Genomic DNA, 15,742 nt, shown 5'->3' with positions numbered 1-15,742 from the left:
TAGTTTATTTAATTAAAAGCTGAACACAGTATGCAAACACACCTTGACTCCAGCATCATAGTAGAGGGGTCTTTCTTAGTTAGTCTGCCCCCCCACCCCCATAACTCCCTCCTTCTTCTCTGTCCAGGCTCTTCACTAGTAAGGCCATCTCAACCCAGGACCCTTTTCCAGAGTCAGGCCTCCTGCCATCACCTGGGGAAGGGTTCCTTCTCTGGACCAACACATAGTTCCCCAATTACCTAAACACTTTGCTGCTGTCTAGTAAGGTCCTTTTGCTGGGACCAGGTCTTCATAGGGCTTTACCACTCTTAGACCTTTTGGAACCAGATATCTTCAGTAGCATCTTTCCTAGGTCCCCTTTTCTGGTGAGCTTTCTAACCAGCTCTGCCCAGAAGTCCCTCTCCTCAGGAGTTACCTCTGTGTGTTCTAGGTTCCTGACTAAGCAGCCCTCATAACCCTTTATTAAGTGCAAGTGTGTCTTTATTAGTTAACTGCCATTCAGCCACCTAGGTCATTAACTACACACAGGTGTGACAGGCTCTGCTAAGAATCCAGGTAGACTGGGTACTTTACACCCTCAGAGGCCACCTATTCTATGACACATCGACTCTGTTTTTCTTAACAGGGCAGGGCTAAGCAGAAACACCAACTCCAGAAGTTAAAAAATAATGACTCAGACTGCAAAACCCAGAAGATCTTTTTAAAGACTAGACATGGTTTTATTTTCTTTTTTGATGTTTAAACTTCTCCCTCCCCACTCAATGCATGTTTGGCAGTTATGGCCCAATGTCCATGAAATAATGACAGTTTCCAACACTGGCTCAGGTGGTTACCCCATTCTATCAGGCTGCAGAGAGCAGCATCTGTAGATGATTAACATGGGTATTGGGGAGTGCTGCCCCTTTCCCTCTCAGACACCTGGGAGTAAGGGGGACCAGCCCCAATATATACTGACCCTATCACTTGCCATCACTGTATAAAGGAAAAACTAGGATAGGTTTTCTAAACTGTCATACCCGGCTAGAGGTGACAGACTATCATAGTAGAAGTAGTGGAAGAATCCTTGTCTTCAATGGGCTTTGGATTAGGACTTTTTTTTTTCTACCTATATTGTATGTGTATTTTATTATTTGTTGTTTTAAAGATAGAAATGTTGGTACCAAATCTTTATCATGCACTTCTGCCTTGGGAATTCATAACTACATTTAGGTATTGCTGTATGGTTTACCTCTGATACAAAATCAATACAATAAAGCCCCAGAGAGAAATACAAGTTATTTCGTGATGGCACATCTTGCCATCTTGTATACTTAGACCATGAACAGCTATGAACTATTTCCTTAAGTGTTAGTAGTAACAAACAATGTAACTATGCTGCCGCTGGTATGAGTGATGATACTTTATTTCTAATGTTTATCTGACACATTAAATCAAACAGGAATAAATCCTTAGGTTAAACAATAAATTATTTCAGTTAATCACAGTGAAATCATGTGAATTCACATTTACCTTTAAAAAGAAAAACTATGGAAGCAACAAAGGGTGGTTCCCCTGATTTGAGTATTAAATATGAAAATATATAACCAATGCATGCTGCATTGCACAAGAAGTTTACATACTGTATGCGTTTGGGTTACTTGAAGAGTCATGGCCTGATATATTGCTGCCTTATACATTGTGTGGTCACTAACACCTGTCCAAAATGGATGTGTTATATTTCTATTCTGATTCTCATTACACAGGTGTGAAGAGCTACCCCGGTAGCAAAATCCTGCTTTTCATCTCCTCAGTGCTATGATGATGTTAATGTTGCATTGGCAATCAAAAAGCAGAGACATATGCTGAAGGCTTAAGCTGCTGTGTACGTTAAAAAAAGCACACTTGTTGACTCGTGTTTTTGCTTCTTGTGGTACATCTGAAGAGAACGAGCACTTAAAGAAATGGACTAGAACATGACTCTATATAAATGTATTTGTAAGTGTCTATTTATAGGGCATTTTAAAAGGCTGCTCCCTTTTATGTGTCAGTGAGCAGCAGATGGAGCCACAGCAGGCTCAGAAGAGATTTCCTCTAACTTTTAGCTAATGAGCTTTAATTATCACAGGGCAAACTGTTTATTTTCTTCACTGCCAGAAAGGTGGTTTTGTATCGTTCCGTCAGATTTAAACTGCAGCCTAAATAACACATTTCCTTGCATTTAGTGCAATTCTCCAGTGATGTTTCTTACTAAATGGTTAATTTACCATTGCAATTGTAATTTCTTTGCCATGTGACAAAGACACAATGTGACTGAAAGCAAAAGGTTTTACAGCAGATAACACAAATTCATTAAGAACTGAATTTTCAACAACAGTTATAGGAAAGTTAGAAGACTCAGGCCATAAACAGCTCTCCTCCTGTATAAATATCAGAGAGACATATTTTTTAAGGTAGCTTCTGCATTAAGGATAATGGAGAGGGGCCAATGCTGAAATTTAATGTCTATTTGTCCTCATACACAATACCTACTTTCTCATGCAAAAAGGCGCAATACATTTTTAGTAAAACTAGTATGTCTAGATTAGTAAATATCACAAAAATCCTCTAACACAGTATTATATACCAGTGAAAGTTCTGCACCAAGACATGACAACTTTACAACAATTTGCAGACAGAAAACCTGATCCTGGTTTAAAGTAGGGCAACTCTAGAAGTCCAAAGGAGCCTTAAAGAGGGTGGAAATGTACCTTGCACACATTTAAAGACCCTTTACACTGGCAGAGAGGTATAAGCTGGACTTGGTGTAAATGAGAATCAGGCCCAGAAACATTAAGATTCTTAAATTGAAACAGTGATCTTAGACTATTGTTGTTATTTAAAAAACAAGTCAAATTTCTGAAATCCTGAAAATGTGAAAATAAATTAAAATTTCAAAAATGAAAAGGTTTTTTGGGGGATGAGTTTAAGGGAGCATACAATAAAGAGATCATGGAGTTTATTTCTTTGAGACTTAGCAGGAAGAGACAAAAAGGGGATAAGGCTGTTAGTAGAACTGGCTGGAAAATGATTGGGGTGGGGGTTTCTACTGAGAATATCAACTTGTTGTCAAAAAACTGAAAACCTGAAAACTTTTTTTTCTTTTGGTAACTGATCCCAAAACATTTTGGCCAAAAAAACAAAAGAAATTTTGGTTAAAGGTTTTTAGATTTAAAAAAAAATCATTTTTGAGGAAAGCAAAGACTTTTCCCAAAAATTTCTTTGCTTGAATTTTCTATCTGAAAAATTAACTCTGAAAATTTTCCACTAATCCTAGTTGCTAGGAGTAAAACTGATATTGCTGTGATGAGAGGAGAAGGCAGCAAGATGTGATGCTGCATATGAGGATATGACCAGAGGTCATCAGAAGCAAGGATGCAGAGGAAAATGTGGATATGGGGAACTTAAGGGTGTTAAGCACCCAAACCACATAGGAATTCAATATCTAACTTCCTTAGGTTCCGTTGAAAATCCCAGCTGAGAACAGAATCTACAGAATGAGCTGAGGTGAGGCAGAATATGTGCCTGTGCCCATCTAGCTGTGGGAAGCCATAAAACTCATTAGTAAAACAGGGGTGGAGCAGTGGGGTGGAAAGGGGAGAAGGTTGCTCAAGCAAGGGAGATGGCAGAGGGCAAGATTTGGAGAGAGACATGAAGAACATAATACAGGGTCTAATAGGTCAGCAATTAAAAGATAATCTCAATGATCAGTTAAAATAATATGTTGGGCAAGCTGGAGGATGGAATGGAAAATAACAAGTTGTGTCTACTGGAATCCTGTCTACCACCCTAGAGCTCTCTATTCACTGGGGCTAAAATAAGCTTAATGAAACTGGATCACAAAGGCTTCTCCTCCCCTTGATCTGCATTCTAGCAGAACAGCCCACACCACTGACTCCTGTTGTTCTGGGTCCTGAGGCCAGGAGGCTAGCCCACATTCTCCCTGAGCTAGATTTTCCCTTCCCTGGAGCTCCCGGCTGTGTTTGGTCATAGAGTTCATTATCCATTTTCAGTTGTATAAACATAGCTATGACACAATGCAAACTAACTGACAAAAAATCTCTGTTACTTACAACATGAAGTCTTGTTCCCAGCAAGGTTCACTTCCTTTTCTGTTTATTGTGGTGCTTTTTAGATTTTGGACTTTTAAAACAACATAGGTGTTAAATGTGTCTGAAACAGAAACAACAAACACATTAACTTCATGTTTCATTGTTTTGTGCTAGGAGCTGGGTGCACTGACTCGGGCTGGTGGGATTCACACTGTAGACTTTCCCACTTGGCTGGAGCCTGGGCTTTGAGACTCACCCTCCCTCACCAGGTTTCAGAGCCAAAGCTGTAGTCTGAGTGCGAACATCTATGGTGCTATGTTTAGCTCTGTAGCGAGGGCCCCCAAGTCCAAGTCAGTTGATCAAAGCGATGAGACTCGCAGCCACAGTATTAGTTTGTTTGTTTATTTTTGCATATTCTGACAATATGGCTCTCTGTGTAGCAAAATATGTTAAAACAAAACATTCCTAAAGCAGCTAGAGGTATGAATTGAGGTCTGGTGTCCACCTTATAAAATTTGCATAAATTGTTTTTCTAGCAGGAGCATATTGGACAGTTCATACTGAAAGGTGAACTGTCAAGCTGGAAGGAGATTACTAGTGCAGTTCCTCAGGGACTGGTTTTGGGACCAATCTTATTTAATCTTTTTATTACTGACCTTGGCACAAAAAGTGGGAATGTGCTAATAAAGTTTGCGGACGACACAAAGCTGTGAGGTATTGCTAATACAGAGAAGGACTGGGATATCATACAGCAAGATCTGGATGACCTTGTAAACTGGAGTAATAGTAATAGAATGAAATTTAATAGTAAAAAGTGCAAGGTCATGCATTTAGGGATTAATAACAAGAATTTTGGTTATAAATTGGGGACACATCAGTTGGAAGTAACAGAGGAGAAGGACCTCAGAGTATTGGTTGATCACAGGATGACTATGCGCCATCAATGTGATATGGCCATTAAAAAAGCTAATGAGGTCTTGGGATGCATCAGGCTAAGTATTTCCAGTAAAGATAAGGAGGTGTTAATACCGTTATACAAGGCACTGGTGAGACCTCATCTGGAATACTGTGTGCAGTTCTGGTCGTCCATGTTTAAGAGTATGAATTTAAACTGGAACAGGTATAGAGAAGGGCTACTAGGATGTTCTGAGGAATTATTTGATTATTAGCAAGTAAATATGGCCAATGGTCTGTGATGGGATGTTAGATGGGATGGGATCTGAGTTACTACAGAGAATTCTTTCCTAGGTGCTGGCTGGTAAGTCTTGCCCACATGCTCAGGGTTTAACTGATTGCCATATTTGGGGTCGGGAAGGAATTTTCCTCCAGGGCAGATTGACAGAGGCCCTGGAGGATTTTTGCCTCCCTCATCAGTGGGGGGCACGGGTCACTTGCTGGAGGATTCTCTGCACCTTGATGTCTTTAAACCATGATTTGAGGACTTCAATAACTCAGACATAGGTTAGGGTTTGTTACAGGAGTGGGTGGGTGAGATTCTGTGGCCTGCATTGTGAAGGAGGTCAGACTAGATGATCATAATGGTCCCTTCTGACCTTAAAGTCTATGAGTCTAAGAGTCTATGAGGAAGTAGTTAGTTCTCTAATAGTTAGGTATAGAGAAAAGTGGTGCATTATTTACAGAAGGAGATGCCTTCCTTGTTTAGGTAGCAGTAGCTACAAAACATCATGGGAAAAGCCCAGCTCCTCAAAGGTATTTAGGTGCCTAGCTCTCATTGAACTCAATGAGTAAATAAGTTGTACATGCATTTTTGCATGTCCAAAAATGGAGGCCACATCTGAAAATCTGCCCCACACTATGCATATTAGAGTAAATGTAACTTTGAGATATTTCCAAATCACGTTAAGTTACATTATATGACTGTCTACATTGCAATGAAGGGAATGAAATCACTGAAGTACAAAAATAGGCACCAATGTATATCTAAACGTGGTAGCAAAGTAGTCCCTTCCAATAAATGGTAAGATGCTTTTGGCTCAGTCCTCAGTTGCATCACAGTAGAATTTGGTGCTGCTGTTGTGGGAGGATGCAAAGGTGGCTCTAAACCATCTTTCAATGTCCTCGATCTTGGGGAAGGATAAAAATCAAACTGGTGTCTGGCACAAATTAGAGCAGCCAATTCTGGTTTGGTTCAGTAACATCACTAACTTCTACAGCAGGGATCAGCAACTTTTGACATGCGGCCAGTCAGGGAAATCCGCTGGTGGGCTGGGAAGGTTTGTTTACCTGCAGCATCCGCAGGTTTGGCTGATTTCAGTACCCACTGATCACAGTTCACCGTTCCAGGCCAATGGGGGCTGCAGGAAGCGGTGGCCAGCACATCCCTCGGCCCATGCTGCTTTCTGAAGCCCCCATTGGCCTAGGATGGCGAACTGTGGCCAGTGGGAGCTGTGATCAGCTGAACCTGCAGACTCTGCAGATAAACAAACCATCCTGGCCTGCCAGCGGATTTTCCTGATGGGCCGCATTAAAAGGTTGTCAATCCCTGTTCTACAGCCTTCATTTAAAGATCTGCAGTTCATTAACATCTATTGTTTAAGTTTTCAGAAAGATTGATAACCACAACAGCTAGCGAATGATAATATTTCATTAAGGCACACTGGCATTTTAAACCAGTGTAGATTTGTGAGTTGGGGCCCAAAATGCAGGCCACACTCTGTAGGCTACCCTGTGATGCCACTTGACCAGTAGTCTAGGTCTGCCAAAAGGGGAGCTCTTACTGGGCAACAAATTAATGGGAACAAATTAGTGTGAGTAAACTAAATAATCATTCACCAAGTCATCTATTTAATTTCTTTGTCAGCATACCAAGCATCTCAAATATCATGTCATTGCTCTCAGACTGAACAAACTATTGACAAAGTCAATATAGCTTTAGAACTCTGCAGAGGCTGTTTATGGATTAAAAGCTTTAAATATATAATTCATTTATTATGCAGGGTAACTCTCTGAATACGCCAAACAACCTGACAGAGAATGAAAATTGCAAATTTTCTGTATCTTTGCTGCGTGTCATCTTTATTTTATGTTTTGATTTTTTTGTCATTTTTGGGCTTTTGCATCAGGCTGTATAAGCATTGGGAAGGAATCCACATTAATCATAAATCAGTTGCCTAAATCTAGTGATTTTGAACACCACCATCAAAAATCTAATCTTCTATCTCCAAAAAACAAATATCAAAAACATAAATATCTTTCATCCAACATTAAAGCTAACGTCTTTTCAAATATTCAGTGCAAATTTGCAAATGCAGCCAGAAAGGATGAGAAACAGAGCAATTAGACAGGCAGATTAACCTTTAAAAACATGTATTTAAAAATCTCTGTTAGATCCACCCTTAACTCCAAGCTTTCATCCACATTTGATGGCTTCACTCCCCTCTCATGCTGAAGTCTATCTCACCAGTATTCAAACCTGGCTCACATTTCTGTTGCTTCCCCAGCACTTTTTCCCACATAGCTGAGGACCTCTGAAGAAAATCTTGCCTTGCTGAACTATCATTTTTTCTTCTCTTACTACAGCTCTGTTATCTGCTATGTTCAAGCAGCTGCTTCTCCTTGATTGACTCCTATGCTTAAGACCTCAGTGTCTCTTCTCTGCATTTGAATTTCCCCCAGTGTTTCTCCCCCATCTCTCTCTCTCCCTGAAATCTCACCAGTTACTTTTGAAAAAGAAAGACAAGGTGAGTGAGGTAATATCTTTTATTGAACCAAATTAGGATCAACTTAAGAAAACTTCAGAAAAAGAAACATTTGTAATACATCTTTCACCACATGCCTCCATGCACACACAGAGACACACACAAAACCCTTAAATTATAACAATGCAGATTCTGAGACACATTCACTGGTATACCCTGGTGGTGAAAAGCAGCGGTAAATTCCAGTTAACTCCCCACTTGAAGATTGGAATCTTTGTTAGCCCAAATCTGCCATTGCACTTTCTATGTCACCTCCCTTTCTGTCCAATTCAGGGTCCACAGTTGGGGGAAAGGGAGCACTATTGGGTCATCCCTTTGCCTAGCTCATCCCTGACTACTGTAATAGCCCAGTGGAGCTATGGCCAGCCAACACGAGATAGAATAACCTTACAGCTGCTCTAACTTATGTGAAGAAGAAGACTGGCAGGAGTGGAATAATGGGAACATATGGGTGGCTTAAGACCACCTCTAATTCCCACATATAGGCACCTCTTCTGCAGTTCCTCAAGAATGGAAACTCTGGGCCTTTATCTCTGAATCTATCTTTCAGTCTGCATCACTGTTAACTTTGATAATAGCTAGTGCTAAATAACATTCAAAGGCCAATTAAAACGTTTTATTTAATTTACATCAGGCAGTGCTATAATTGTAAGCATCTATTGTAAATTAGAGAACAGATGAAACATAACATTTGCTGGATCTTGTGCAATCATTTTATGTGACAGTATTATGCATTATAATGATGAAAAGAAATGTTACCATGTTCTATACTTCAGAAATGCAGATGCAACTAATAATGACTGTGCTTCTCAATGAGTTAAATGAGAATCATATTTTAAATTAATGGAGATATCCTATCTCCTAGGACTAGAAGGGACCTTGAAAGATCATTGGGTCTAGCCCTCTTCCTTCATGAGCAAGGCCAAGTACTGATTTTGCCCCAGATTCTTAAGTGGCCCCCTCAAGTATTGAACTCACAACCCTGGATTTAGCAGGCCAATGCCCAAACCACTGAGCTATCCCTCTCCCCACTTCTGTGGTTTAAATATAGTAGTTCAAATGACCTCAACTTTCACCTTTCTTTAATCCAAGTAATTTAAAACAATTTGCAAGGGTTACCACAGGGTGGCATTAGTCAGTCAGGGACTGCCATATTTTACTACATTTATCAGTTTATAGATGAACTTTTCCAGAGAACTAATCATTACACAGAATTAGTTTACCATAAGAACCTCAGTTTTAACAACAGGCTGTACACTGAATCTCAAAGATGTCATGGAATTAATTTGTCCTCAGAGGTACCTAGCAGGGTAACATGGGAATTAACTTACACGCCACCGAAAAAGGAGGTACACTTTGGAGACTGAATATCTGCTTATTCGCTAAATATGCAAGTGGTGTACAAGGCAGAGGGCAGAGGTACGTGCAAAATCATTGATACCAGTGACAGGTTCCTAGTCTATTGTCAAGTACTATTCATTCTTGTATACAAGAAGGCACACATTGTTTCTTAAGAATGTCCTGGAGTGCCCCAAGTTAAAGATAATGTATCATTTTATTTTATTGTATTATGCCAAATCTTTAAGTCCTTACTCAGGTTTTAATCTGCATTTGAGTATACAGATCACTGAAATATTTGTGTCTGCATGAGTCTGGTCTTGCCTCTCTACCATTGTCCATTGCCCTGGAGGCTGACTGAAAACAATGCCAGGCAGACAGACTTTGCTTGAGGTCATGGGTTATTGCTCCCATCTGAACCAGCCAGCTACAGATCTATTGGGCTTCTGCTCCCATCCATGCTTCTCCATTGTCCTCATTGCCTCCATTGCCCAAAGTCTCTGCCTACCTTTGATGAAGCTGCAAACCCTGCACCACCAATATCTCCCACCCCCATCACAATGGTTTCACTTGTCTCAGGACCTTCTGGCTGCTTTTTCCCATGCAAATATATGCTTCAAGCATTAGTATGGTAGAAAGTAACATTAGTAAATGTTATGTCATATTATGGACCTTAATCTTGTTTGGAAAGTGCTGTGGTTCATTTCTCTCCTTGTAAATAGTAGAAAATTTTGCATAGCAAACTTGCATGTCCTTATTTCTTTTAACTCGGATAGACTGAGGACCTACCGCTATTTCTAGCTTAAACAGATTTATTTTAGCACAATGCATATTTGCTCTTAAAAGAAAAAAAAGATGCTTGCCCAAATTTAGAGTATGGGAAGTCAAACTTACCAGCAGCTCCATTCAACCTTCCTTTCTTCACTATTAAAAATGAAAAGAGAAATACCTGTAACTATGTTAATTCCTATAATACTTTTAGAAGATTCTTAGCCGTAAATATTATTTTAAAAATTAAGAAATTGCAGTCTCTTAAAAATTATTCATCATTTAAAGATGCAAATGAGCTCTATATCAAAGTAGTATCTGTATTAATATATCAAATTACATAATCAGAGCAATCTTATATCACAATATTGTCCAAATTTTTGTCAAGAGGATAAGATCTCTAAATATCTTGAGGAAAGATAAAAAAATTGTCTTAAGTAAATGCCTGGTATATAAACACAACACAACAAGCATTGATTTAATGACATCATAAACCATGCTAAACAACTGACTTTAGTAATAATTTATTTCAAACACCACCAGCCTTTGAAAAATCCATACACCTTACTGGCTCTGGAGCTAAAATTTTAACTGGAAGTCATGAAATGCCATGTTAGGTTTTCCATAGCAGCATAAAGATTGTACTGCCTACTTCTTTTCCGGTTACCATCTATGACAATTACTGTATGTCGGGGAACTCAGCAGAGCAGCATGGTGGTGAGCTTTTATTGGCATATCAACAATGATACTGGCTGAGATTGACTGAAGGCCACTGGAGGGTGCAAATATGAGGATGAATCCCCACCCCCAAATAGGATGGTTGCATACCATCCTATGGAGTTAAGAATCAGCATTTGGGCCACTAAGATTTTATAAAAATGCTGCTGTGCTTCCTTTTAAAATAAATTAGATATTTTAATAGGGTGTTGTTTACAACATGGCATTTTTAGAAACAACTCATATGTGGCAAAGCCATATTGCTGTGAAATTAATAAAACTCCAAGGATTTATTTCTCATTACAGCTAAAAATAGGCACCATTTCAGTGAGAATAGCTTGTGTCATGAACAGAAGCCAAAATTGCTTGGCTACCACTGTATGTGTCACATTTATTGTTCATAAACATGATATATGGGTCTGAGCCGGAGTCAAGCCAGGATTCAGGGTTCAAGCCCTATTGCTTTGCAAGGCACATGTAGCCCCACTTGGACTCTTCCTCTGGGAGTTTGCCAATATTATCCCATAATCCTACAGGCTGGATTTCTTTGTCATCTGGATAGTCAAGTTTTCCCACGCTGTACCATGAACAAAGCACTAAAGCAGCAACATTTTGGGAGGGCATTAGGAAGTGTTGGATATGAGTGGTTGGACTTGGGCCTGCATAAAGTAGTATAGACAGTGGAGCCCCAGGTTGGGACCCACTCGTCAACAATTCGTAGCCTGAGGGTATAAACACATGTAGACACTCAAGCCCTAGATTAACAGGCCAGGATTTTACTAACCCTGGGTTTACATTGCAGTGTAGACATACCCAAAGTGAGACTTTCCCAAGGCTACACAAACTCTAGGGTGTAGGTTTCTTAAGTCCCAGGATAGCATCCTAACCATTAGATTATCTTTCTGATAAATGTGATAGGACTTATTCATCACTATAGGGGATGGTACCTCCAGCATCACTGGCCATGTTTCTACCAGGTTGAGTTCTGTTTTGTCAAAACTGAGAGAGACATCAGATTTTAGTAGCCTATAAACTGAGGCATTGGCTGTAAGGACCCTCCTTGCTGGCCACACCATTCCAAGGCCACTCATTCTTACTACAGAAAACTTTCAAACAGATTCTCTTATGAAAAGTGACTGTGTAAAGACAGAATCGTAGTATTCCAAGCTGATTCTCTCCCAATTATTTCTAGATCAAGTGTTCTTGTTTACAAGCAAAAAGGTGAGGAGTGGGAGTTATCTGGCTGCCACCTGCACGTACTTTATAATTCTGTTGATGATGCACAAAGATAAATAGCATCTATCTCGTTCACTTCCTAGCTCTGATGCTTTAGCAGTGTTAGGAACAAAAAAAAGGACACCCTGATTTCTGTCAATGAAGTAAGCAGGCATGATAGAAGCCCATAGGGGCCAAGTCTGTGGAGAATAAAGTGTAGGTTTACATGTTAAAGGGCGCACAGGCTATAAAGAGTCAAGATTTTTTCCAGGATTGTCTTCCCCACCCATCAGTTAGTTGCACTGGCAAGATGCCATGTTTGTAATATACATAAGGAAACACAAGGCTGTTACATACTCCTCCCTAAGTCTCTGGATCAATAGTTAGTTTTTATGAGGAGGTGAAATTAAAAATAAGTATGGTCTGGAAATAGAGACAGAAGGTGAAGTTTCTCTGAAGTTTGAGTGCAGACTGAGGGGAGACAAATGCCAAGAAATTTGAATGACTCTGTGTCAGAAAGAATGAGAAGCTGAAACAAGAGCTGTAAGATTCCATTAGCATTTAACGCTTCTGTCTCTGCAGTTGAAAAAGAAGACTGTTTTCCAAAGACATGCAAATTTTCCCTCCTCAGAGTCTCATCACAAGAAGAAACATTACTATGGTCAGGGAATGAACAGTCAGATGGAAAAATCAGCATATTGTACATGTCATATTGTGGTTGAAACCTTGAGCCATAGAAGGTCAACTGTACTGGTCTGTACTGGTCACTATGGTCTATACTGTGCCTGGGGCAGAGTGCACAAGGAACTTTTCCTCCCAACTGTGCTATCCTCCCCATATGCAATCCTGCACTCTAGGAAGTCCAGGGAGTTCTGTCTGAGTGGAGAAAGAGGAAGGCAGTTGCTTCATTCCATCTTTGCCCCAGCAACCAGAGCTGGCAGCTGTGAAGAAGAGAGCATGCAGCACCACCAGAAAGTGCTGTGCATATTCATCTTGTGTTCCCTGAAACTCCAGGGGGATTTCTGATTTCTGAGGTACACCTCATCTGGGGTAGCATGACTCCACGCATCTACAATACTGGGCTAGGTCTACACAATATGGCCCCATGAATAAAGAGTTTGTACACAATCAAAATAACCCTCATATGAGACTCAGCATCCTATGAAGACCATTACAAGTCCTCACTTATAACTATAGGTGGGGATCACTTACACTAAACAATGTCTAGGAGGAAGTAAATATACTGGGCAGACTCCATGAAGGTTCAAACAAGCACTGCCGGTATCAGACTGCTGATCCTTTAAAGAAGTGAGATTCCCAGCCTACTTGTGACAGGCTCCACGGAAGAGAACAAGCCAATTCAAGACAACCTGGGCATAACTAACTGCCTAAATAGCTGGAAGGCAGTTAATTGAGTCAGGGGTACCTGGGCCTAAAAAGAGGCTTAGGAGAGCTTAGTTGAACAAAGGTCCTGAGTAGAAAGGAAGCTCCAGAGGAGGGGTGCTTGAATGAGGCAATAGCTTTTCCAGGTAGGAGGTCTAGGAGAGACTGAACAAGCAAGAGAAAGACTACAAAGCTTCCCAGGCAGAGAGGGCTGGGAGAGACTCAAGCAAATGAGTGAAGGACTGGAGCGCTCTCCAGACACCTGAGAAACCTGAGGCCTTCTACCAGTAACTCCTTCTGCTGTAAACTAGAGACTTTTGGTTTAGAACTCTTAATTTTTATCCTGACTCTGAGGTAAGAACCTTTTGAACCTGTGTACAAGTGCTCCTTTCAGAAGGCTTTATTAAAGAGAGATACTCTGCTGCAAAGCAGAGTGTTTGGCTTCTCCTTGATCAGGGTGTTTGAGTGACCTCATTGCTACCTCTTTCAGGATGAGACACTGAGATGAGTCACAGCACAGCCACACTCACCTCTCAGGGGGTGCTTAGGAGGTGATCATGACAGTACCCTTCTACAGCTTGTGGCCAGCAGACTCTTCTTGCTGTGTGGCACAATCCTGTTTAATATTCAATTTATATTTATACCTATGCTCTACAGACATGGCCATAGTATTGTATAAACGACCACTTCAACTATTTAGCAGATGGACATAACGTGAAGCGAGGCCAGAGAAATAGTAAGGTGTGACATCCATGAACTGTGGGTTCTGAGTCTGGTGTGTATCTCAAGAACATCTATGGAGAATAATCACTCAAAAAGCTCACAGGCTTTGCATAATCTAAATAGCTCTCATTGCCATCTAAAGATGTGCGCTGTAAATGGGCATTTATATGTCTGTGGGGAAAGATGTTATCTAGCCTTTACCAACTAGAAAGCATACATATTAGGGTCTGACTTGTAATAGATCTGCTTTCTTGTCACTTCCATTGATCAAGAAAGCCCCAGGACTATCAGCAGCGCTACTTATATAGAAGTCACACTTGTTAAAGTCTCACCATGTCATCATTTCTAAGTCAAATATATCCATTAAAGTTTACTAAAAATTAGATTTTAAAAACAGGTACAGAGTTCTAAACTTTTCCCACCGATCCAATCAACGAAGAGACAGATTTAATGGGCGCAAAACAGTTGCCACTACCACCGTGTAAAAGTAAAACTTGTGCTACACATGCATTAGTATATAGCCATATATTTCCCTATTGGAATCTGTCACTGCAGAAGGTAATTGTCAATAAATAAGAATAAAATATCAGGGCTCTCTGCTGAAGACTCCTGTAACCCACCCATGCATTCTGTTCTGCTTCCCTCACCTACCACTCTAATCTCTACATTTTTTCCACATCTCTTCTCTTTCCTCTTCTCTTCCACCCTTTTTCCCCTGAGCCCCAAAACCACCTCCGAAGTTGGACTACACAGTCTGTTCAGCAACCTGAGCATCTCCATCAGTTCTCAAACTCAGTGAAAACTTTTACTCTCAGGCCTCAGGAGGAAATGGTATCAAACTGTTGCAATGTGAGCCACAGGCAAATCCTGGAGCAGAGCCAAATCAAAGCAGCCATTCAACCAGCCTGCAAGTGCTTAAAAACTCTGTAGAATTTACAGATGCTTGGAGCTTGTCTCATGGGGAAGCTATGCAACAAATATTCCCATTCTCTTTAATAAGCAGTGCACATCTAGGCTTCACAGAAATGTACTTAGCAAGTGCTGACAAACAGCTCCCTACTCTGATGAATGATCTGGTTATTAAACACTTACCTTTTACACAAAGAAGTTCCATTCCAGCAGATTATTTTAAAGAATAACAAATAAAAAATCAAACCACAATTACAACAGGATGAGGTTTATTCCTGCTTTGATGATCACTGTTACAGACAGAGGGAGGATGGAGAGAAAGTGTGTGTCCCCCGTGTTTCCTTCTTTCCCTCAGCTTCCTCTCATGTTTCACCTGGACCAAAGCCAGCCATTTGACCAATGGGTTTAAAGACCAATCCCAAATCCTTCCTCTCTGTATATACAGTCTAGGAGATGGGAGTGGAGTAGAGAGAGATTACAGCTGTTTCCTCACCCTCCATGCTCCATTTATTGTATACAGCTGCCTTTAGACTAAAGACACTTCTGGGTGTCAACTTTGCCAGCAATAATACAAATGCAGTATGAGATGAGATGACATGTTTCAGTTCAGTTACTTTGCAGAATATTTAAACTTTGATTTGAACAAGTAAAAAGTATTTCAGGTGGAAGATGGGATAGATAAGACAGTTTATATAAGCTAGATAGATCTTCACATAGAAAACCTTACTTTTGCTACTGTCTATGCCATGCTAAATCAGGCTGCTGGGCTTATTTTTCTAGAGTACAGTGCAAAGGAATGCCTATGCATTCACATGGAAAAACAAGGTGAGTTAAGTGGTCTCCTCAAAATCCATTGTCTCCCTTTGCTATTCTAAAAGGATATAGCTTATAAATTTATAAAAA

General features: G+C 40.3%; 1 protein-coding gene across 1 annotated transcript in view; it reads right to left on the bottom strand.

The window, feature by feature from the left end:
- Nucleotides 1-15,143, bottom strand: part of LOC115658899 (protein unc-13 homolog A-like) — a 151,454-nt gene extending 136,311 nt beyond the window's left edge. Inside the window, exons 1-3 of the mRNA XM_030578420.1 lie at nt 15,023-15,143; nt 10,019-10,048; nt 4,089-4,188 (exon numbers count right to left, since the gene is read on the bottom strand). Of these exons, the coding sequence (XP_030434280.1) occupies nt 4,089-4,188; nt 10,019-10,048; nt 15,023-15,044 (152 nt within the window). The 5' untranslated portion in view covers nt 15,045-15,143. The remainder of the gene's footprint in view (nt 1-4,088; nt 4,189-10,018; nt 10,049-15,022) is intronic.
- Between the last annotated feature and the right edge of the window lie 599 nt (nt 15,144-15,742).

Source organism: Gopherus evgoodei, chromosome 10, assembly GCF_007399415.2.
Source record: "Gopherus evgoodei ecotype Sinaloan lineage chromosome 10, rGopEvg1_v1.p, whole genome shotgun sequence".
NCBI lineage: Eukaryota > Metazoa > Chordata > Testudines > Testudinidae > Gopherus > Gopherus evgoodei.
This window is presented reverse-complemented; position numbering and strand designations above follow the sequence as displayed.